General features: G+C 34.7%; 1 protein-coding gene across 1 annotated transcript in view; it reads right to left on the bottom strand.

The window, feature by feature from the left end:
- LOC111056679 (Down syndrome cell adhesion molecule-like protein Dscam2) overlaps window positions 1-26,812 on the bottom strand; it is a 262,768-nt gene that overhangs the window by 92,140 nt on the left and 143,816 nt on the right. Inside the window, exons 4-8 of the mRNA XM_039421737.1 lie at window positions 22,364-22,506; window positions 7,583-7,882; window positions 6,718-6,835; window positions 5,753-5,966; window positions 3,699-3,939 (exon numbers count right to left, since the gene is read on the bottom strand). Of these exons, the coding sequence (XP_039277671.1) occupies window positions 3,699-3,939; window positions 5,753-5,966; window positions 6,718-6,835; window positions 7,583-7,882; window positions 22,364-22,506 (1,016 nt within the window). The remainder of the gene's footprint in view (window positions 1-3,698; window positions 3,940-5,752; window positions 5,967-6,717; window positions 6,836-7,582; window positions 7,883-22,363; window positions 22,507-26,812) is intronic.

Here is a 26,812-nt window from a genome sequence, read left to right as displayed (position 1 = left end):
CATTAGAAAGTCGATGAAGCCAACATCTACTGCCAAATCTCCAAATCGTGACGTCAGCATCAGATAGAAAACTTCTCTTTAGAGTTTGTTTGCATAGCAAACATAGTTTGTTTTTCATAGCAGATTGTGTCTATTCCAACGGGAGCGCAGCGGGAGTTTACCATTTTAATAAATAATAATTTACATCCTTCTGAAATAGACACAATCTGAAAGTTTTCTATCCGATGATGACGTCACGATTTGGCGATATGGCAGTAGATGTTGGCTTCAGAGGCTAGACTTCCCAGCGTGTCTATTCTATACTGGTCTAAGAATTCAACAACAGATGCATGGCGCGATCTCGTGGCTAAGCAATGATCTTATTGCACTAAGTCACTGCTCAGCCATGAGATCGCGCCATGTAAGTTATCTGTTGTTGAATTGTAAAAGTCTGAATTTTGTTAAAATTATCTTTTTAATGTTGATTTGGTGTCATAAATTATCTAATCAATTAATTTAAATGTAACTAGCTATAAGTAGCAACTCTCGCCAGAGTTGCTCTCAGAGTTGCTAATCACTGAGAAATCGTTTGATGGAATGCTTCAATAAACTATTTCCAGCAAAACCAAAATGTAACTAGCTGTAATGTAACTAGCTGTTAAATGTAACTAGCTGTAATTAGAAACTCGCCAGAGTCCAGAGAGAGTAGTTACAACTCTGAGAGCAACTCGGACAACCACCCAAATATGTAATCAATTAATTTAAATGTTATTAGCTGTTAGTAGCAACTCTCGCCAGAGTTGCTCTCAGCCAGAGTTGTAACTACTTTATCTGGCGAGAGTTGCTAATTACAGCTAGTTACATTTAAATTAATTGATTAGTTATTAATAAAATTATTATTAATTAATTTAATTACATCAAACGATTTCTCAATGGAATGATTTCTAGTTCAGTAGTTCTACCTCTGGAGTAGCAAATTTCAACAATAAAATGCAGTCATATGGCAAATATTCCCTATTTTCTATAATGGAAAATTGAATAATTACTCTAGAAATTCTCACTTCAAATCATCAGTTTTCGTGGATGTTAGTGATATATGAAAACAGCGTTCCAAGACATTATTATGTTGCAATGAGCCAACGTTCATTAAACGTTGGCAATGAATGATTAATTAAATAAATTAATTTGGATTGAATTGGATTCGTATTTAATGTGGATTCCATCATACTTTTTTGTGATTCAATTAATTGAGCATCTATTTTGAATCAATAGGTACCAAATCTGTAAATCAATTGAACAATTTAAATCGTACAGCCTCTACAGCATCTAGGATTGATTATAAATTTATATAAATAGGCCTATCTGGTAACAGAGTCTTTAAAGTGAAGTTATGATTAATCACGTGAAATTAATATTATTTACCTCGCTTATTTTGGTATTAATAACATAATAATTACTAATTATGATGATAAGAATGAAGATTTTTTTCAACCCTTCACTACATATTTATTTTCTGAAATTTTTTAACTAGTGACCCCCTGGGTTGAAGAACTCGCTCATAAACTGTTGTATTGATTGATCTCTGAGATCCGAAACTTGTAATTATACAGAGTTGGTGAGAATTATCATGGAAACAGCTAAATATTTCTTTTACAAGTATGATATGACAGTAGGTTCCATGGGGATCCTATTCAATTTGAAATAAAAACTACTTTCTGTCGCTTTGAAACTTTTGTCTCCCATCTTGGATCCGTCAAATGGATTCAACTCCAGTTCGAATCCAGCTCCATTTTGAATCCAACTTCATTTTTTCAAATGGGAACGTGGTCATGTGATACATGATTTCCATCAATATTTTCAAAATATTGCAGAAAATGAATTTTGCAGAAAATATTAATGTTGTGAAAAACGTAAAATGGTTCAAAACATGTTTTGAAAATATTGACAAGAATTACAAAAAATGTATGCAATATTTTAAGAATATTGTAGTGCTACTAGGAAAAGTACAAATAGAAATGCTGATTGAATCCGGGGGTCCAGACGGATAAGGCGAGTGAAGCGAGCCTGCCAGCTAGTAATTTTATTATTTTATAGAGCAAATCATCGAGCTGATAGAGTTCATCGAGTACGTCACAATTATGTATTTACTCCACTCCTTAGTCTGGTGGTTGAATATAATTTAAGTTGTGATACCAAATCAAACTTCGATTCACGCAACGAGTTCCATCAAGTTTTATAAGTATATTTCTTCATATTATACTTTTCTGATTGAAGCTATATTATAATATAATATTATTATGTAATAATAATTTTCTTCATTTAAACCAGTGTATTTTTTGTCTGATTAATTTCAACTCCTCTGTTCACGGACAAATCATCCACGCAGGAAACGTATATATTATATACTGTTACACTATTTTTTGTGTTTTTTGTAAATATGGTGACAGTACCGTCATATTATTTTGTGAACTTTATCATTGTTAAAATTTGTATAATAATAATATCAGGATTATGATTAATACAATTCCTGAAAATAATGAAGATCAGTATTGGAAATATGGTTGTAGTCCACTATTCGAAACGCCAAGTCAATTTGTCAATACTAGTAACAATAATTTATACTGATTCAGATATTGAGCATTCATGTGATTGAATAGGCTACCAGTGTTTGTTATCAGAACCAATCACTATTAGTTAGTGCTCTCAATCAACGCTTATTAACATTCACAATTGAGATTCGACTGTATGGCAATACCAAATCAGTTAATTTGAATTTTGAATTTCAGAGTACCGTATTTCGGTTGATTAAGCTGTTTCATGGATACTATGTTAGGATTATAGGAGAGCTGGAAGCACCAGTTTTTCAAATCACTGATGCTGAGCTCACCTTAAAGAGTATAAGGCTAGTTACATACACGTCGATTTTTGCACTTTGATTTTTTCCGTCCTTATAGATTCTATTAGATTGAACAGACGATGTTTGTCAAGTTTGAACTAATAGAGTCCATAAGGACGACAAAAAATCGTACATCCAAAAATTTATGTGTGTGTAACTGGCTCACATTCATGAACACACTCATAAAACTTGTCATCACCATTGCAAAATTTATTCTTATGTTGGCAAACTGCGCATCACATACATTATATCATAATATGATAATGTAAGATATGAAACGATCAAATTACAGTAATATAGTTACTTATTGGAAAACCTGAATCCTATAACATCTTTATATATTAACATTTTTCGAAAACTGATAACGATCACTGTGAGCGTCTAACTGGAACAAATGATAAGCAGTTTGTAACAAAAAAAGCTAGCGGTAGGTTTCATTTGCAGTTTTGATTTATAATTCGAGAAAAATTATGTTTTAATCGAACCAAGATTGTAAAATGAGTGAAAATTAATAGTGACAGATATCTCAATCCCTCAAAATATCTCAAAGATATAGGCCACCTGCCCTTATAAATAGGCTAAGACAGGCCAAATCCGCGAGCTTAATCCGTAGGTGTGTAGGGCCCTTCAAGGGCCCACTGAATTTTCTAGTTTATTCCCTTTTGTCTTTGTGAATAATGTTATATCTCAAGGATTCGTTTAAGAACGGCTCAAATTTGAAAAAAGCAAGCGGTGTTTTACCGCTTCTGTTCAGACTAGTAAAGCGTTTTGAAAATTGCTAATATTGCTAAATTGCTATATCGTTCTAATGTTATTTGCTTACCTCCCAGAGTTAGTTGTGAAGTACCCTGAGCTGTTTCCTCACCACTCCTCACATAGCACTGGTACATGCCTCGGTCAATTTTGGAAACACCTTCAATTACGAGTATTTCATTCTGCTGCTGGAAACTAATTCGGCCCCCCTCGTGCAGCGGCCTCGCGTCTTTCATCCAAACAATGCTTACCGCCCCCTCCCCGCCATGCACTGAGCAGTTGAATACTGCTCTCGAACCACCGTCAACAACCTGATAAATAACAAATATATCAAATTTTTATTGAGTTCACAATACATTAACACTTTTTATCAACATTTTTCGAGAGACAGTACAGGCTCAACCTAGTTTTTCCTTCAATGTCATTTTTATGATTGTAGTATTTTGTACAATAAATAATAATAAAAAAAAATAGTTTTCATAGTCGGATATTGATATTGAATAGTCGGATATTTTTTTAATGATTTGCTGTTTCGTTCAAGTGCATGTTCATGAGTTTTTAGTTCCATGTTCATGAGTGTTCATGTTCATTTAGTTTAGTGTTCATGAGTTCAATAGTTTTTATAGTCGGATATTGGTATTGAATAGTCTGATATTTTTATAGATTTGTTGTTCCGTTCAAGTTCATGTTCATGAACATCACTTTCAGGTTTTCTATTCAATTTCCTAAAATTATGCGTTGAAGACTTCAGAAGAAGAGATTGAGGAATAAGGTTTGTGATTTATTGATAAGTGAGTAGAACTAAAAGTCAATGAAATGAAGGTTGTGAGTTTCAAAGTCAGGTTCGAGATTCATTATGCACGAGTAACGTTCAACATCATTTTGATCAGTGGTTAATTTAAAATTGTTTAATCAATTATTGATCTCGATAATCAGCTAAATAAATTCACCTAGATTATATTGATATTATTGGCATACGAAAACCGCTTTCACAGTGTGAATTCGAGCTGAATAAGAATACCTGATGGTTACAAGACCTGGAAAGGACCCAAATTAGAATGAATGAGAGCACAGCTTGATTGAAGACCTCAGCTCATCAGATTGAGCTTAAACTTAGAAATAGGTCTGAAGGAAAATGGAGCTACTTCCATAAACTAAATATTCTACAATCTTCATAAGAATAGAATTCCAGTACTGAATGATCCGAAAGGACCCAAATTAGAATAAATGAGAACACAGCTTGATTCAAGACCTCAGCTCATCAGATTGAGCTTAAACTTAGAAGTAGCTCTGGAGGAAAATGGAGCTACTTCCATAAACTAAATATGCTACAATGTTCATAAAAATAGAATTTCAGTACTGAATGATTCGGAAAATTAAAAATAATCAAGATATTCTATTCATTCCTTATGAATATATCAAATTAGGAAACTTCTTCATAAGATCATGAGTAGATTACATCTACAGTTAAATCTCCAGTTCTTCACACCCACAGCTCATGTACATCTACAGTTCTTTACATCCACAGCTCATGAATACATCAACAGCTCTTCAGGAATGAACTGCAGACTATTTTGTACAGTAGACGTAAGAGCATATTCATAGAGTGTATATAGAGTCATACTCTCATACAGTCAAATATAAGGCTAGGCGCACACCAGTTAGTCAAGGCAAGACACGTTTAGTCACAATACTTCACATAGCTGCTTATGACGCAACACACACTGATTAGTCATTGCAATTAGACATGTCTTCATAAGCAACTATGTGAAGTATTGTGTCTGATCATGTCTTGTCTTTTCTTGACTAACTGGTGTGTGCCTAGCCTAAAGTTGCGTTTACACCAAAGTTATTAACAAAATGTTAATAGCTCAATCCTATCAGATTGAACATGACTTATCATACTCATGATGAACATAAGTGTTAGTCAAGCTCCGTTCAATCTAACAGAATCTATAAGGATTAGGTTATTAACATTTTATTAATAACTTTGGTGTGAACGCAGCTTAACAGTGTTCCTTGCTGTGTATGTGTATTCAATTGGATGATCAGGTCTGTGCTTCATCAATGATTGTGTTGGTTTATGGGATTGAATGTGATTGCGACTAAGATAATCGCGCTTACCTGATATTGGGGATGTATGTAGACGGAGAGTGGGGCGGAGGTGATGAGCAGCAGGTCTTGTCTGTCCTCTCCGAGGACATTGTTGACGACACACACGTACACGCCACCATCCTCGGGCCGCACCTGCTGGAACTGCAGCACCGAGTCCATCGGCTTCACCAACATCGACTGAGCCGTCACTTCCATCAGCATTCCGCCCTCCTGCTTGTACCATCTGTCAAGAAAATTCATTCAACATCAGAATCATCGAGGTACTAGTAAATCTAGAATGATTGTTCATAGTTTTCTTTTGAACTGTTCAAAATTGTTGAAAGTATTATGTTGTCTCTCAATTTGGTACTGATGAATCTAAGAATATAAAGTGATTTTTCATAATTCTCTTTTGAACTGTGTCACATTGTTGAAAGTTGAATGAAAAAGACTAAGAATTTGTCAAAAACCACAGATTTATTGATACTTTTAGAAAGACCGGTTTCGGTTATTACACCATAAAGAGTTTATCAGAGATTGACAATGGTGAATTAACCGAAACCGGTCTTTCTAAGTATCAATAAATCTGTGGTTTTTGATAATTTCTTAGTCTTTTTCATTCAATATGAATAATTACCACAATATCAACTTCTCAACTACACAAAAATTGTTGAAAGTATTATGTTGTAGTCTCTCAATTTGTACTGCTTTGTGTTTGTGAGAAATGAAGTTCATTCATTATTCATAAACAAGGACCTTGTGGAAATTAAATGAGATATCGAAAATAATGAGCTCATTTTCTCGGTGCAATCTGTAATCTAATTTGAAATCTAAATCAGTTATGTTGCATTATAATAGAATATTGCATAATTTGATTGATGTTTATTGATTGCATTTTGGAAGAAAGAATGAACAAACGTACATAACAAAATTATTTATTGGCCAGAGTTTGGATTTTTAAGTACTCTCTATCACGCAACCTCGAAAGGTCATACCTGTATTTTGGAGGAGGATATCCTTCTCCGACACATTCAAGCTCAGCTTGAGATCCAATTTGTTTCCTGATTTCTGAAGACGAATATGTTATCCTGGGAGCTGAGTTCGTATCAGGCTCTGTGAAAAAACACAATAATTGAATCCTTAAAGTTATCACAATAAAAATGCTTATCGAGAATTGATTTCTTGTCATTTTATACCTACATATGATTACTACCTACTATGCCTACCTACCTAATAATACCTTTTATTTGAGAATTTCCATAATCAAGATCACTGAAGTACCTACCTACTGACTAATTATAGACAGTTCCCCATTCATTAATGTAGTGTTGACCATTTGCAGTATTATTCGATAATCATTATTCTACTCAACACAAGGCATAAAAGTAATTTGTTCTTCAAAAACACCGATACCTACAGTAAAACGTTTGTAGTTCGAATATTCAAACTTGTTTGTTTTAAAATTCCCAACAATTAGAGTCTTGATTCATACCTTGTGAGCACACATGTTCAACTGTTTTTTTTTTCTTTTTACCCTGAATTCCTCCATATGCCTTTGGCAATGAGTATGTTCTGGTATAGCTTGAAGTTTATGATTCTAATTAATCGAGTATCAATAATTAACAACTTAATCAATTCTCTATTGATCATCAACAATAATTTATTATTATTACCCTTGAAGAATATTGTTCGTTAACTGATCAACCACAGTCACCCTACCTACAACTTAATGATTATAATTAATATAATCAATCCACAAACAATCATTCAGAAATAACCCAGTATTATTCAACTCATAATCAATCCACTATTGATCATTAAAAACTATCACCCATGTAGAATATTGTTGGTAGGACTCACCAAGCACAGCCACCCTAGCCGGCTTGCTGATCTTTGGTTCGCCGGTGATTTTGTTGATGGTCTGGCAGTAGAAGCGGGCGTAGGTGTCGTCGCGCGACACGTCGCGTATGTGTAGCGTGCTGGCCGATGTCGCCGCGTATTTGCCGCCTGAGTGTAGCGCCGACCGGCCAAGCAGCGGATCATCCCTCAGCCAGGACAGACTGCGTTGTCCGCCGATCGCCGCGTTGCATCGCAGTATGGCAACGTTGCCTTTTGTCGCCGTCACGTCGTCCACTATCAGGGCACCGTTGCTGTGCACGTCTGCAAACATTGAAAATAGATCATGTATTCCACATTAACTCATTCATTCATTTAATTCGATGAAAAATACCTAGTGGAAGAAAAAACAGGCATGGCTCTTACTATTATCAAAACAATTTTTGAAATTTATTTCAAATTTTGAGCTCATTCAATCATTTACACACACAAGATAAATACAAATATACAAATAATATAAAATAATTATACAATAACAGCAATAGAATACATCAAATAAAAGGGAACCTGAAAAAATGGCTGCTTTCCATCAGCCCTGAAAGATTGGATGTTCTTCACCATGTTGCTGTTTAGCAATTCTAATTTTTAACCCGTATAGATGAGCAATTAGCCTAACTTAGTCCCAGCATAAATGAAATGAGTTTCTGACAAAACAATTGAAGTAGTATTTTGGCAATCCTGGTTGAAATAAAATTTAAGCCAAGTCCGATTGAATCTTATATTTTCAACATTAAAAATCAATTTCATTTCTGAAGTTACAAAATATTCAGTTTACAAGTTTTGATTATTAAATCTATGTTAGTAACCCGGTAGGCCTACAACTGAAGCTTCAGTGTGATGTGGAATCGTAGATAAGCGACGATTAACGAAGTTTGAAACTCATAAAATTCGATGGACTTGGTTGAATTAGAAGCCGAATTGTAAAACAAGTGTTCTGCTTACCCCACTTCGAATTGTAAATTTAACTTTCATACTGTACTTGAATTCCAAAATTTGGTTGCTTGAGTTTATGGAAAATGTTTAGTCTCCTTCATCCTGTATTTATCCTGGTATTATATTTGTCCGGTCATTCAAAATTAATGGTAAAATAAAAAAAAAACCCAACTGGGGTTATTCAAATATAAAATTCAATCAGGCATTGTAGATTTACATTTATGCTACTTTAGCATAATTTAAAGAAAAATTTTGTAGTAAAAAATTTAGATATTTCATAATTCAAATCACATGCTACATTTTGAGATGCCACAGCTAGGTCTTTTAGAACAAGAAGAAAGGAAATCGCTGGCTGGTCAACCGACAAGGCTTCGTCCAGTTGTACCAATCCAACAAATCAAAATTATTAACTAGAAATTTAATAAATGGATATTCAAAGTTATGTCCAAATAAGGAGAAAATAAAATAAATAAAATAAAATTAAGTAATTAATAAATTTTTGGTACAAACCTCCACAACTGGGGGTATTTAATTTAGGAACCAAATTGTACCAGAAATTTATTCAAGATAGAAGTTAAATAAATAGAAAAGGAGAGTAATTGGTCGGCCGCCCAAAGAAAATGGAAAGTAGAGGGAAGAGAAAGAGAAAGAAGAGAGATCATTGTCAATTGATCAGGTCGACAAGGCTCAAAGAAGAAAATAAAATCTACAAGCATTGGACAAAACTTCAAAAATCCAAATTACCAAAGAGAAAAGCAAGAGTTAGCATGAGTTACCGAGAGAAAACTGAGCAATGAGTTTAGTGAGCAAATAACACATTATCAAAATAACATATACAACTAAATTGATACACTGTAACTTACTTAGTTACGAAGCAATAATAATTACAATTCTTAAATATACAGTACATTCTTCATCATACCATGTTACAAGAAATCAAGTGACACAATAATTGTGCAGAATCAAAAAGTCTACTTAAGGATTATTTCCCATTTTAAGTTGACTCACATGTGCTCGTCGCACAAATGTTTGTCCATCGGTTGAAAATAATTTCACACTGACTGGACTAATCCATTCTTTTATCAAATAAGGTCCAGAATACCTGGGAAGTAATTTGGCAGTAATCTGATTACATGCTTTACTAACAGGATTTGATTTTAGGAAAACAATATCACCTATCTTATATGGAATTGGATTTCTATACATATCATACCTCTTTTTACTGGAATTATGAGACTTCAATAAGTTATGATAAGCATCTTTCCATATTTTGTTAGTATCTTTAACAAACTTCGTTGGTAGTATATCATCAATTTTCCAAATATTGTTTATAGGATTATTAACCTTATGACGAAACATCAGTTCATGAGGAGAAAACTTGCTACTCTCATGGAAAGCACTATTGAATGCTAAGGGAAGCCACTGTAGAGTTAAATCCCATTTATTCTGTTTGTCATGATTAAAGCTAATAAGACAAGATTTTAAATTACGATGTATTCTTTCTACTTGGTTAGGTTTAGGATTATATTCTGTTTGAGTTATATGCAAAATTCCCTTTTGGAAACAAAAGTTTTTAAAGAAATTTGATTTAAATTGAGGACCGTTATCAGAAACTACATATTTAGGGACACCAAAGTTTACAAATATTTTCTGAAGCTCCTTACATAAAGACTCAGAGGTTGCTTTTCGTAATGGAAGTAGCCATGAATACTTAGTGAAAGCATCCATACAGGAGAATATCATGGTGTTACCACTTGTTGTCCTTGGTAATGGCCCTACAAAGTCCAAGAACATTTTTTCCATTGGTTGTGAAGCAATAGATGAACAAAGATAACCATAATTAGTTTTTTGTGCTGGCTTACTCAATGAACATAACTTGCAGGACTTGATGAAAGCAACTAGATCTTTAGAAATACCCTTCCAAATAAATTTTTGTTTTATTTTGTTTAGTGTTTTCAGAAAACCAGAGTGACCGCCATAAGTAGTTTCATGATAATATTTGAAAATCATGGGCTTCAAAATACTAGGAAGAACAATCTTGGGTTCCTGATTATTTCTGCTATTATAAAGAAGTACCCCTTTAGAAATAGAATATGGAAAAATATCTTCTCCAGATTCCTTCTTATTCATTATCTCTATTATGAACGGATCCTTTTTTTGATAATCAGAAATCTCAGTAAAACATAGTGGAAAGTCAGATAGAGCAACGTTACACAAAGCAGGAGAATCAAGACTTTCAAATTCATTAGGAGAAACATTATCAGTAGATTCCTTATCAGGATTTTCATCAAACATCCTACTTAGATAATCAGCAATCACATTATCAGTACCCTTGATATGTTTGACATCGAACTGGAAAGAACTTATTCTAAGAATCCACCGGCCTATCCTTCCTAATGGCTTGGGATTCTTAAGTACCCATTGCAGAGCACTATTGTCAGTATGTAAAGTAAATTTCGTATGCTCTAAGAAATATCTGAACTTTTCAATACCAAATAACACAGCAAGTGCCTCTTTTTCATACGCCGAATATTTCCTTTCTAAAGTGGATAATGTTCTGGATGCAAATGCTATTGGGGCAAGAGTACCGTCATAATCCTGACTCAAGACACAGCCAATACCTACACTAGATGCATCTGTTTCCAGAACAAATCTACGATTAAAATCGGCAATTTTTAAAACAGGAGGCTGGGTAATTATCATTTTCAATTTGTCAAATGCTTGCTGGCATTCAGTACTCCAAATGAATTTTACATCTTTCTTTCGAAGTGCATTTAATGGGGCTGCAATGGTTGCCAGGTCGGGAATGAATTTATGGTAAAAATTTAACAAACCAATGAATCTCTGAATGTCTTTCACCCTTTTCGGTACAGGACTGTTTACAATGGCCTTAGTTCTATCAGGGTCGATGCTAATAGAGTTGTGAGAGACAATGTGTCCAAGAAAAGATATTTTTGGAACACAAAATGAGACTTTGGTAGGATTAACAGTTAGACCTGCACTACGAAGACGGTTGAATACCTCTCTCAGTACTTCTAAGTGGGATTCAAGAGTTTCAGTGTATACAATTAAATCATCAAGATAGAAATAAACGTTTTTAAATCTAAGGTCACCAAATATTTTCTCCATTAGGCTGGAAAGTACTTGAGCTCCAGAAGAAATTCCATTTGGAATTCTTTTATATTGGTAAAGTGCAAAAGGAGTAATGAAAGCAGTTAACTTTTTAGAACGTTCGGTAAGAGCAATCTGTCCATAAGCATTATTCAAATCAAGAGTAGAGAAGTACTTGGCTTTCGAAAAATGATGAAAGGATGTATTTAGATTTCCAATTGGTGCAGAAATTAATTCAATATTTTGATTTAGACGCCTATAATCTACTACCAGTCTGAAATCTTTCTCTTCAGTGGGATTTTCAGTTTTTGGTACAAGAAAACAAGGGCTGCTATACTGAGAGTCAGAGTTTTCAATAACTCCATCATCCAATAATTTCTGAATTTTACTTCTCATAACCTGAGTTTTGAAAGGAGTAAGAGGGAAAGGTTGACATCTAACAATTTTATTTGAAGTCAGTTTGATATCATACTGTACTAAATCAGTACTCCCTACTCTACTGGTCAATACATCAGGAAAGTCAGCAATGATTTTGTTCACCCTTTTCAATTCAAAATCAGAAAGATGAGAAACATCTCCAGGAATAATTTTTTGAATAACATTACTAACCGAGAAATTTCTTTTATTAGCATTGTTGTTTGCATCACGAATTAAAGGAAATGTAGTACTAGGGTTGAAGCAAAAGAAGTATCGATTATTAGGTAAATCAATAATCATATCTGACATTTTTATAAAATTAGCACCAAGTATTATCTTGACTGGCAAATCACTACTCAAAAGGAATTCAAACTTCCAAGTCATATGTTGCAATCTGATTTTCATAATACAAGCCTTTTTTATAGTCATATCAGAAGAATTAGCAGCAGAACAAATCAGGTTTTTATTGAATACATTGAAATCCACCTCATTACTTTTAGTCAACTCATGAAATAAGTTGTATGAAAGAAAGGAGTAAGAGGAACCAGTATCAATCAAAGCAGACTGAGTTATTTTGCTATTTCCAAAGCTAACAGGAATAAAAGGCAGATTATTATTAGAATTGATAACGCCACAAAGTCCTTTTTTAATCTTTCCTAATTGGTTTTTGTGAGTATAATTCTTTTTTATTTTTAGACTTGCATTAGAAATCAGGTGTTGTCTTTTGGAAAACCGCGCCGCTCGTTTTTTGAATAACAATTACGAGAGATGTGACCTTTCTGATTGCATGTGTAGCATACACTATCATTCCTACGGTTGAAATTATTTTTATTGGGATTTTTATTATTAGAATTGCCAAAAGCATGATTTTGAACAGAAGTATTATTGTACAAATGCATTCTTTCATTATCAATGAAGGCAATATTTTGAGAATGAACTGCAAGCATATTTAGGTCATTGAATGATTCAGGTTTTTTCATGAATACTAACCTACTTCTCTCTTGAGGATTAAGACCAGATATGATTGTACTTACAATTTCAGCTTCACTCTCATCCAATAATAATAATTTCGCTGCTTCTTTGATACTTGTCACGTATGATGATAGGGCTTCACAAGGTCCTTGCAATCTATCAAATTTATCTCTCTTAATTGTTGAGAGAAGACGCTGAGGGATAAAATATTTCAACAAGTCAAGGTGAAATTGTTTGAAGCTAGCATTAGAATTCAAAGAGTACAATATTTTATCACCTAGAGGTCCAGTTGTATAAGGAACAAGAATTTGCAATAGGCTTGTGTCAGACATAACTGATAAATCATGAATTTTTATAGCAGCTTCCAAGAATTTCAATAAGCTATCAATATTTAATCCATCACAAGGCTGAAGATTTTTCAAGAAGCTTTCTACAGGATTTCTCAATTTATTGTAGAAACTTGAATCAATTTCCAAAGTTGGTCTAGGGATCAAATTATTAACTTGATAACCATGATTGAGTTTTGATGGACCAATATTTTCAAATTCAGTTGTAGACTCACCACTTGTACCAGGTTCACACAATGTAACAGCACAAGTATCCTTTGAACTAGTTCCTAAATTTTTATTAATTACAACTTTAGATTGACTAGGAAAAGGTTCCAGTAAAGCAGCTGGATTCGGTGATGGTGGTCTAGATGGAGCAATCAAGCTTTGTAGTTCAATAATTCTATTATAACAATCAATAAAATGTTTTGCAAAATTCGAAAGCTCATCCAAATTTTCAGTTAAGACAAAAGTTTCTTCACTCTCAGTTTGTAAAAATACAATAATTTGTTTCATCCTATTTAAATAATGCATAAATATTGACTCAATTTTTACTACATTAGCTCTGATTACAGTTCTGTAATATCCAGTTTGCACACCATTTTGTACAGTGTCAATAAGTTCCATTACTTTTGGAAGTTTTTCTCTAAGACAATTGACTGACTCATTATAACTTGACAAATTATGAATAATTTGATTGGTACTATTACCTGCTAATGAACGATAGCTAGATCTAAGATTACTCACATTGCATGACTCAAGACTTGACAAGTCTTCTCCCAAGGTCATGAGTTCAAAAACAAGGTTAGGTTTCACAAGATAATCAGGAATAATTTTCTGAGTTAAAAATTTACTCAGATCAATTTCATCAGAAATAGTCTGATTTAGTTTTTCCATGATTACAAAATCGATGGTTATAGCAAGTGAAACAATTCAATACGGTACAAAATACAAATCATGAAAATAATTGCTCAGTACTAAGCTCTCTCTCAGTAACCATACTAAATAAATTATACTTCAATTTCAACCAAGATTTCCATATAAATTAAAAGGCAGAACCACATTAGAACCACGCTCCGCTACCAATTGTAACCAACCCCATTTGAGTAATCTCAAATAAGACTGCCTAACAAGTAGGAAGCAATGCTGGTCATGAGGGCCAGTGAATATTTTGGCAATCCTGGTTGAAATAAAATTTAAGCCAAGTCCGATTGAATCTTATATTTTCAACATTAAAAATCAATTTCATTTCTGAAGTTACAAAATATTCAGTTTACAAGTTTTGATTATTAAATCTATGTTAGTAACCCGGTAGGCCTACAACTGAAGCTTCAGTGTGATGTGGAATCGTAGATAAGCGACGATTAACGAAGTTTGAAACTCATAAAATTCGATGGACTTGGTTGAATTAGAAGCCGAATTGTAAAACAAGTGTTCTGCTTACCCCACTTCGAATTGTAAATTTAACTTTCATACTGTACTTGAATTCCAAAATTTGGTTGCTTGAGTTTATGGAAAATGTGTAGTCTCCTTCATCCTGTATTTATCCTGGTATTATATTTGTCCGGTCATTCAAAATTAATGGTAAAATAAAAAAAAACCCAACTGGGGTTATTCAAATATAAAATTCAATCAGGCATTGTAGATTTACATTTATGCTACTTTAGCATAATTTAAAAGAAAAATTTTGTAGTAAAAATTTAGATATTTCATAATTCAAATCACATGCTACATTTTGAGATGCCACAGCTAGGCCTTTTAGAACAAGAAGAAGAGGAAATCGCTGGCTGGTCAACCGACAAGGCTTCGTCCAGTTGTACCAATCCAACAAATCAAAATTATTAACTAGAAATTTAATAAATGGATATTCAAAGTTATGTCCAAATAAGGAGAAAATAAAATAAATAAAATAGAATGTCGACATCAGATAGGATGATTGACATCATTTAATTTGGAATCTCGTCCAATAATTATTTGTTTTTATAAGCAGTTCTCTCGAGCAAGCGAAGTTTTTCTCTTTTGCTGGTGATGGCTGTATAGATAAAACAAAAAAATCTGGTGTGGCGCACTAACACAACTTTCCTTGCCGTTATTAGAATTGATCACCTGACGCTAGTGTTCACGCGCATCACAAGTCTACTTATGAACAAAGAAACAAGCCAGCTGGTGACAGGACAATAACGCTGGAGACATACGAGGTCTGATATCTTTTTATAGTGAATGATTTAATAGAATCAACAGTTGCCAACAGTTTGCAATTTTGAGTGAAAATGTTACTCAACATTGATTGTAGAGATTTTTATGCTCAATCTTCTCCACTCGATTTTTTTTTTGTTTAAATTGTATCTGAAGCCTTATAATAATTGGGAATCTGAAATCCAACTTTGCATAGATGGCGCGGAACTCCTGAAATTTTTACAGATATAGGACTAGTGGCAATTGATAGAGCTTATCAATGTCTATTCCAGGTATGAATTTAATAAAAATCGTTGGAGCCGTTTTCGAGAAAATCGCGAAAACCCCTGTTTTTGACAACATTTTCGCCATTTTAGCCGCCATCTTGAATCGCATTTGATGGAAATTATTCGCGTCGGATCCTTATATTGTAAGGACCTTAAGTTCCAAATTTCAAGTCATTCCGTTAATTGGGAGATGAGATATCGTGTACAAAGACGCACATACACTCATACATACACACACACACACACACACACAAATACACACACACACCACACACACACACACACACACACACACCACACACACACACACACACACACACACACACACACAACACACACACACACACACACACACACACACAACACACACACACACACACACACACACACACACAGACACACACACACACACACACACCACACACACACACACACACACACACACACACACACACACACACACCACACACACACACACCACACACACACACACAGACACACACACTCACACACACACACATACAGACCAATACCCAAAAATCACTTTTTTGGACTCAAGGGACCTTGAAACTCAAGTATATAAATTTAGAAATTGGGGAACCTTAATTTTTTGCGGAAAGCAATACTTCCCTTACCTATGGTAATAGGGCAAGGAAAGTAAAAATTATAAATAGTTGCAAAACTAGGATTTTTGTATTACTTATGATTATTCCTATAATTATCATTTTCGTTTCAAGCACAAAATTAATTGTATATATTTCTTTGTAATTTGTCGTGCATTGGGAAGAAATGGAAATGATATAATTTCCATAATTAAAAATCATGAAAATATACATAATACACAAACATACTCGTAATAATTTAGTAGACTACCACAAAAAAACACTGTTCAGAATGAGACAAATCTGGTGTGGCGCACTCACACAACTTTCATTGCCGTTATTAAAATTGATCACCTGACGCTATTGTTCACGCGCATCTCAAGTCTACTAATCCTAAGATCTAGGCCAGCTGATGACAGGACAATAGCGCTGCAGACACACGAAGTCTGCTATCTCTTCATAGTGAATGATTTAATAGAATCAACAGTTTGGAATTGAATAATCTTATTTCGAGCTTATTTTCAATTTTAGGTGAATATGTTACTGGACATCAATTGTAGAGATTTTTATGCTCAATCTTTCCCACTTGGAATTTTTGGTTTAAATTGTATCTGAAGCCTGATTATTGGGAATCTGAAATCAAACTTTGCATAGATGGGGTGGTGCTCCTGAATTTTTTATAGATATGGAACTTGTGGTAGTTGATAGAGCTTATCAATGACTTTTCAAGATATAAATTTGATCAAAATCGTTGGAGCCGTTTTCGAGAAAATCGCGATAAACCCTGTTTTTGACAATATTTTCGCCATTGCAGCCACCATCTTGAATTGCATTTGATCGAAATTGTTCGATCCTTATAATGTAAGGACCTTAAGTTCCAAATTTCAAGTCATTCGTTAATTGAGAGATGAGAGAGATATCGTGTACACACACACACACACACACACACACACACACACACACACACACACAGACCAATACCCAAAAACCACTTTTTTGGACCTTTGAAACGTATAGAAATTTAGAAATTGAGGTACCTCAATTTTTTTCGGAAATCAATACTTCGTTAATATTATTTTCAGTAACCCCTTCCAAGCATTCCAGTCCATCCCGCGGAATCAATGAACTACAGTAATCCATTTTAATTAACGCCCTCGAAATTAAATAACAGAACCTGAGGATACTTCCGTATCATCGTTGCAATTTGCAACGGTTTTCACGGAAGATGATGCTACTACAGCATTGCTCACGCTTTTCCGAAGTGAACCGAGCAATGTTTACTAATCAACTTAAATTTCTGTTTCTTTGTCGATGCTCATTAGAGAGTGTTTCGCTGGTCTGATACGATACTACTCCATTAATCTAACACGGGCTCCTGCCTACACTCTAATTAGGACTGTCGGTGGCTTTCGTTCCTCTCTTCTTTTTCCTTCCCTACCTTCCTCCTCCTACCTTCTTTCCCTCCTTCACCACAATCGGAAGCTGAATCATTATTTCTCTCTTCCACCAATCCGCCGCCTTCATTTCACTAGTCAATAGCTCGAGCTTGTTGAAAAAGTTTTGAAACATCAAAACAACTTTTCGAGTAGGTAATTAGTACTTGCATCATTCTCACATACCCAGTACGTTTGTACGGTACTTGTACCACAAGCCCTGTACGGGTAGGGGGTGAAGATATCCTGCTCCAGTGTCTGTAGCACAGTCTGCACTCCAGCTCAATTAATTAGTAACTTTCCGGCTGAAACTGATAGAGCTTTCCAATACAGAAGTAGGCTTCAACAGCACCGGTGTGATTGTTTTTGCCTTGAGGAACACGATTTTTCAACAAAAAAAATTATAGTGGATGCCATTTCCCCCATATCTTTCTTTTACACTATGAAAACAGTTCTCAACAAGCAATACATAGTTTAATATGAAGTATAATTAAAAATATAAATCTGAGTACCCTTTTTAAATTATTTCGTCACATGCTTCGGCAACTAATGCCATTTTCAAGTCAAAATTAATATGAAGTTTGTTCCATTTTCAAGATGTCTATCAATTAACCCACATATATATGGAACAATTGTTCAAAATTGATATCTGATTCATTCGCAGTATCTATACACTCGAAGATTGTACAGTATTATGAAATGAATTATTCTAGTCATACACTGTCGGATAGCCTTCTTGCTTTAGTTAGAATAATGAAGTGAGGGTTGAAATTTTGCAGCTAAGACATTTTTATGTATGGTTTCAAGTGAAATTTCAGGATTATTCCCATCTACGACAGTGAAACGTGACACTGACGTGATCTTTTTCCTCTTCTACACATGAAATGAAGTTGGAATGCAGAGATGCAGAGTGGATTTTTTGATAAGAAGGGAAATTGGAAACCAATCAAGACTGTATAGAACTGAAAAACAAAACTGACAACTACGGACCTTATGTGTCTCATCATTTTCATTTCGATTGTGTAGTATCGACTAAATTTTTTTTCAGTAGTGGGGTTCTGAAGTGATGGTGAGGCAGAGTAAACTTCAAACTTTCGACTACTAGGCGAAATCTTATGAGGCAACAGCATGCAAAATCAGAACATGAAATTCTTATTAATATGTTTCCACTCTACTGTATTTGTTTATTTCATGCAACCATATGTGTGCTAGGATACGCTAAATATGTGTTGCATTTTAAAGGATTCAATCATTTCTCTCGCCACAGGGTTACTTTGTACAACAATGGAAAACCTCTCGAGCCCTGAACTTTGAGTAACACTGACATCCCAACAAAACGAATGCTGTTCCACCCCCTCCCACCAACTCATGAAAACATATCGCGTCGGCTTCGGGTTTTGAGCTGAGCCAATTTTTTTATTTTATTGCACGTCGTTTTTGGGAAGCATTTGAAATCGTGAAAAATGAGAAAGGTTGTGCGCTCTCTGGATGGAAAATATCACACAGAAAATGAAATTGACCGTTTCGGTATAACGACAGGAAAAATGACACGCCAATAAAACGCGACAAATTCCCTTTATGCGCCAGGGCTTAATAATTCAGGAAAGCCGCCCACTGCTCCCTGTTCCCTGTTCGGTTGAGTCCCGGTGCTTTTGTTTTCTGTCCTCCTCTCCCTTCGCTGATTGGATTAAATAGGTGTACACGTAACGGTCAAAGATAATATAATTTCTAACTCACCATCTCCAATTCTCTTTCCTAAATCCCGTTGTACGGTTCCTTTATAACTTACTTATATCATTCAGTAACTTCTCAACTTGGAAATATTGCAGTTATTCGAGTTACATGCCTTCTAAACAATGTTATACATCGATGTGTACATGTAGGTCGAAAATTCGCGGTGTTACGGAGTCCAACTATTACATGCGGAATGCAGATTTGTGAATACTCCTCACACTGTGTGCTATTTCACACAAGTATCTCTTTCAACACATTTCTGCTCCAGTATATTGCTCATTTCATTACAATTATGTTAATATTGTTATAAGCTCCTCATTCAATGGAATAATCTCCTTAATCAGGGCCTGAATGGAATATAATATTCATTGTTCCTTGGAAAGTTATTCTAGGGCTTGATTTGATATCTAACGTTGTTCCAATACCTTTTTGAGTGGGAAATGGAAACATATCAAAATAGGTACAATGTGGGGTGTTTTGCGATTTCCACGAATCTACTCAAACTTCTCCTTTTACCAGTGTTTCAACCCACACTTTGCATGTTATGCATTCATTATCTTTATCTGTACTTTGGTATTGTGTATCGTAGATAGTATCGCTTATCCCAGCTCCAACATGAACGCACCCTATCAGCACTAAAGAATGTTATACCTACTTATAATAAACATAGAGGTAGGTAGATATATTCCCACATAAGCAAATCTCTCGTACATGTCAGATATGTGTTGTTTATGAGATATCACGAATCCTTATCAGGTAGCCTATATAATATCATTTGTAATATGTAATATTGTATATTAATATAATGTGATCTGCATATCTGTACATGTATATATTTGAAAATTCTATCAATTCTATTGAATTTTCCAGTGTTACTATCACATGAATATAATATCTACAACAGCTCTCAGTACATTGGAATAAACCATAACAACATTCTTGTCATAAGTCTGTATCCGTGCCATGCAGATTTGTAAGCATTTTGTAGAGAGAAAAAACCCGCTGGTTGTGATTGGTTCCAGCTCAATTAATCTGATCACATTGATCGTGACCTGTCCAATTAAGAGTTTCAAAGTTCAGTTTGGCGTGGAATTTTCAAAGAACTCCATTTGACCGAAAACACGCTTCTCATCCGCATGCTTTATTTAATCACAAGGGAGAGCTGAATGTTGGTCAATCCGTTGAGAAGAATATCATTGGTCAAAAAAGTGTTGGTGAGATGAATTTTATCTTTCGAGTGATACATTTCATCATGTTATATTTTAATCATAATGAGGCAATTTTGATTGAAATGTTGAAGAATGGGGATAGTAATATTCACTCCTGTAACAAGTAACAAAATAATACCTATTTTATTAAGGTCCCTCGTATTTCACAATACCAAGAGTCGACTGTAGCTGGTGAAACAATATACGTTGAGATCGATTTCATAAAGCTTGCGGCGTTTTTAATATGAATCATTTCTATTTCCCAATTTTTCAATGATTGATTGGAAAAGTTTTTATTTTTTGCTGTCACTGTTGGTGAGTTCGCTATAGACTCCATCCCTTTCAATCAAAAACCATGGCTATAATCTGACATTTTATATTACTAGGGTTTCGTATTGAATTTGCTAGAGTTTCCACTCTGGCTGGTCTCAATATATCAGAAATCATTATCCTGTAAGCCCTTCAAGGTTTTCCTATACAGATTGTTCAACATACTCTTCTCGGTTGATAATTACTGCTAAACATATGGATTCCACGAGTGGTTAATTTTAATAAGAGTGATTTTATTTTTTTACAAAGCCAGAATATCATAGATTCCATTCACAAGTTCTTCTTCCAGGCTCAATGGCACACATTATACTTTGCGGATGCAAACGACGTTTAGTTCTATTTTACACTTCACATTATCTTTAACTCAACTCAAATTGAAACTTGAGTTTGGCTAAAATAAATTATGCGGAACTGACAATATCGTTTTCATTCCACCTTAATATGGAGAAATTCCACAATATCTCTGTTCATAGTGTGAACTTTGTTGCAATGCTATATTTCCAGGGTTGTGAGACATATTTGGACAAATCAGAAAATAAAATGTATACTTTGTTGCAATTTTAGTAGCTATATTTCCCGGGTTGTGAGACATATTTGGACAAATCAGTCCATAAAGAATACCTACTCGCTTTACAAACATCTAATTGTGGACAAGCCAAGTCATCAATTAGGGTTGACAATCAGTACGAGCCTTTACAACTCATCGGAACTCTGCAATTAATGAGAAGAGCTGATAATATCAAAGAAACTACAGTACAATCCAATCTAGGCTACTTCAATACATTCTAGTTGCATTTGTACAATCTAACAAAGCGTTGAATACCACAGTTGAAAATCGATACGTCTACGAGATCTGTATGATATCTTGTTTGTGTGAAAATATTAATGAGAATGATATGTTGATATTATTTTATGGGCGATCATGTGCAAAGTATCAAAATTATTATAATGGCTGTCGAATCCCTCACGACCAAGATGTATTGCGACTGCTATGACATAGTCAGATATATAGAATTCCCACTCTCAAACGAATCTTCCTCTCTCTACTTCAAATAATCTAATCCGATTACTAAGTTGATAAATATTTATTTATCAATCATCAATCATTGTCTCATTGGTATCATTCAGCATAAAAAAGGAAGTCACTGGAAATAGATTTCAAGACAGGAAATTCTAGAATTCAAATTATATTTTAAGTGTAATTTGTTTCAACTAACCAGGTTTGAGAATAGAGTCACGTGATATGATGCTGCCAGTCGGGTTTGACGCCAAACAGCGGTAGGTGGTCGCGTGTACGTCTGGCCGGAAGTTTTCCGCCGAAAATGGCGGAAAGTAGAGGCTACCGTTGTGTAAAACCTCTCTGCAAAAAACAAGCGGAAAACTAACATTAGATAAGCACCAAATTCAATCAATTGTACCATAATCGATCATCCTTACAATCAATCGTCCTCAGTTGATGGACGAATGTGTAAGGAAACAGGTCAAAATGAATCCGATGCAATCCTGCTGCTATGAATATTCTATTGATGTATTGACGCTCAATTAATATGTAAATATATTCATTTCAAGTTCTGAATGAATCTCAGATAAAGAATAGATTTTTATTTGAACTCTAAATAATCCGCAGAATGAATTCCAAAAAGAAATCGCACCAACAACTTATCAAACTTATGTAGTAGTCAATGTACACCCCAATCATTTTTGAATGTATATTTTTTCAAAACTTAACACGTTGAATCAAGCTAGTTGAATTATATAAATAAAAATATAAATCGGTGGACCTTTTTTCAATTATTTCGTCACGACATGTTTCTGCTACTAATGCAAGTAGCCTCGGCTGAAGTCTAAAGTAGCCCTAAAGGAAAAAAGACAATTAGTTAAAGTACGTTTATTTTGAGAAAGTTTATCCAAGTGTAAGTATTTCGGATGTATCAAGGGCTGCTTGAAAGTCATTATTCCTGGACCTATTATTCATGGATTAGGTTGAGTTTCAAGAAGTTGAGATATATATTCAATTTTGATTCTTGGCTCTTGCTGGAAAATGAGGGGAATTTGGTTATGGATGTTGTTGGTTCAATGAGCTTGATTCAATTTCGCTTATGGTCCATGGATCCGTGATTCCCTGGAGAAAGACCTAACTACACAAGGGGTGCGATCACAGACTGTTCATTCACCAGCCAAGATATAGTCAGCCGATTTCCGATATCCAAACAATTGTAGCAATTTGTCACACCCCTGGCATGGGCACAGTAACCCTGTTACCGAGTTTCCGGCAGTAGTTTGTGTTTGCATGAATCCGAGAACCGTGAAATCAGAATCAGAAGGGGTAGCCTACTTCTCAAGGCTCTGCTGGTGAGAGTATCTGAATGGAATCGTCAATTTCAAATCAAGAAACAACTAAATTTCTAAGGCTCTCAACCACAACAAATTGTTATTCTATAGATAATATACATTCCAACTTATTCAAATTCTACAACAAAATTATTTGAACATTTTAATTTTTTCAAATTTATGAACCAATTTCACGCTTGAATAGCCTAAACAAGATACCCTAGGTTACTGATTATAAAAAGCTATGTAATCTGCACTCTTATTAGAGAAAATATATACTCTTCTTTCAAAAATACTTTCATAATAAAATAAAAATTATTGATGGAATAAGCCAATGAACTGTAATTTGCATATCTCACTCCACAGAATTGGGCGTATGACATCATAATCGATTGGTCAAATCTTGTGAAGAAGGAGAGAAGTATTTGAGGAATGATAAGGGTTCGAATCTCGTTCAGTTCCAAGTTGAATGAATAATTGACGAGAGGTCATTTTATAGCAGGCGATCGGTCCTAGAGTACTCTTGCTTTCTTCCCTCTCTCCCACTCTGCCAGAATTTTGAGAGACGAGATTTACATCCACTCCTGATCATAATTTATTCGGTTCATTCAACCACATTTATTTCTTGAATAGTTCCCCAAGTCGAGTCTCAGCTCTTTTCACGCCGTACACAGTTGGTAAATCTTATTCAAGTATTCAGGCGATTCTATGTAATATACTCTCTATGAGACGGTTCATAGTTCAACACAACATAGCTAATAGATTGTCTGATCTCGCGTGGAGAGATTGAAAAAGTTATTTTCAAGTATACGGCAAGTTAACCAACCAAAATTATCTTGGAAATTGAGTTTCTAGCTCACATCTGATATTGGCTACATTTTTACTTTCCTTGCCCTACTACCCATAGGTAAGGAAAGTATTGCTTTCCGAAAAAAAATTAAGGTACCCTAATTTCAAGTTTTCTATACGTTTCAAGGTCCCCTGGGTCCAAAAACATGATTTTTGGGTGTTGGTCTGTGTGTGTGTATGTGTGTGTGTATATGTGTGTGTGTATGTGTGTATGTCTGTGAACACGATAACTCCATTCCTAATCAACCGATTGACTTGAAATTTTAAACTTAAGGTCCATATACCATGAGGATCTGACAATGAGAAATTCAATAAAATTGAATTCAAAATGGCGGAAAAAAATGGTGGATAAGTACTAAAAAACCATGTTTTTCACGGTTTTCTCGAAAACGGCTCTAACGATTTTCTTCAAATTTATACCATGGATAGCTATTTATAAGCCCTATCAACTGACGTGAGTCTCATTTCTGGGAAAATTGCAGGAGCTCCGTAATATTCTTGTGAAAAATGGCGGATAATCACTAAAAAACCATGTTATTCACGGTTTTCTCGAAAACGGCTCTAACGATTTTCTTTAAATTCATACCATGGATAGCTATTTATAAGCCCTATCAACTGACATGAGTCTCATTTCTGAGAAAATTGCAGGAGCTCCGTAATATACTTGAGAAAAATGGCGGATAATTACTAAAAAACCATGTTTTTCACGATTTTCTCAAAATAACTTGACCGATTTTTTTCAAATTCATACTCTGTATAGCTATTTATCAGCTCTATTAACTGGCATGAGTCTCCTTTCTGGGAAACTAATGGGGGGTCCACCCCATCCTTGAGAAATGGACTTTGTAACCTCCTTCTCGTGCATGAGGTAGGTAGGTAGAGCAGTTCATAAAAAGAACACATAGTCAAGATATTTCATCTGTAGAACAGCTGTTTTGACGACTTTAAAAAGATGACTAAAAAAAATCATCGAGTTTCACAATTTACACAAAGAAAAGTACTCTGAAAACAATTATATATACACATATACAAAAGTCTGATCGTAGTTTCAAATATGAGCAAGGAAAGTTGTGTGAGTGTACCACACCAGATTTTTAGTAATTGCAAAACAAAACCTATCAGTTTGATTGGATTCACGATTTCGATGATTTAGAGTTGGAAATGTTGAACTATTTACAAAATTTATTGATTTCTATTGAATTAAATATGAGGGCTTTCTCAATTCATGAATGTAACTTGTTTTGGCTGGTGATATGATATTCAGATTCTGATGAATCTGAAGTAATCACTAATAAAGGCAGTAAATGGCAGAAACAATTTGCCAAGATGCATTCGCTTGAGAATCGAATGGAAGAGTTCTACATAATTGAAAACAGATCATAACTATTTCGTTTGAAAGTAGGTGGAGTTTTCTGCGATGATCCTCAAAACATCTCAAGGTTTCATATATCGCCTTTTATCGTTGGCATGTAAAAACGATCATTCCTTTTCTTTCAATCACTTGACTCACAATTCATGTAGAAGCAAGCATGTAAAAGAGTAAAATTGAAGCAAGTTGACACGCTTACAAGGGCAAAAAAAAAAAGGGAATGAAGAGTGACAGTCGAGGATTGAAGGCATATCAAAGAAAATTCGATGAGGGAGGCAGCAGCAGTTGGGTTGAAGAAACCCTTCCTTCTCTCTTGAGACTCGTCCTCGCAAGTAACCGTCCTTTATCGCTTTTCAACTTCTTCTCCACCTCCCTCCACTCACTTCTTATTCCATCCCTTTTCACTTCTTCTTCTCCCTTCACATGCTTCCTCATTCCCTTTCACAACCTAAAGCAAGCTTCGAAACTGTTTCCCTGCTGAGTTTTAGATTTTCAATTCGCCTTCGACTTCTTCAGAAGGCCGCAACAAAAACCTCAACACCGAAACAATTTCAAGACGAACGACCAGCACACGCCTCGCAATCCACCCGGCAGCTCTCCAAACTGTCAAAAAGACACTGACCTGCCTGTTATTCACATCAGACAGCTATTGTGGCAATGAAATTCACGAGTTGTGTAGGGAGAAAGGTTGGCATGCTTTATGTTTGTAGCATGTGCGCATTGGTCCACACCAATTGAACTGATTCAATAATATTCTTTTGACGGAAATCAACTTTTTTAAACTTCATTTTTGGTGTTGGTGGATTTACATACATTATCTCAATCACTTCTAGAAAGAACTTTCATTTTTATGCTTATTCACAATTTGTCACTGATAATATTTATATCCAATTGCAGAAGATTGTTATGAGTCTTAGTTTGTGGTTAGCAAATGGTTGATGCAATGGTCTCAAGGTCACAAGTTTATTAATGGTTGTAGAATAATTTCTCAACATACGAGTATAACATTTACTAATAATAGATTTCTAATGATGATTTACTGGTACAGTGTTCGCTTATCAACCCCTATTTCAAGAGCAATACACTTATTCGCCTATTTCAAATAGTAACAACTCAT

The sequence above is a fragment of the Nilaparvata lugens genome, chromosome 2, assembly GCF_014356525.2.
Source record: "Nilaparvata lugens isolate BPH chromosome 2, ASM1435652v1, whole genome shotgun sequence".
NCBI classification, from domain to species: Eukaryota; Metazoa; Arthropoda; class Insecta; order Hemiptera; family Delphacidae; genus Nilaparvata; species Nilaparvata lugens.
The sequence above is the reverse complement of the archived record's forward strand: the minus strand, read 5'-3'. Positions and strand labels throughout refer to the sequence as shown.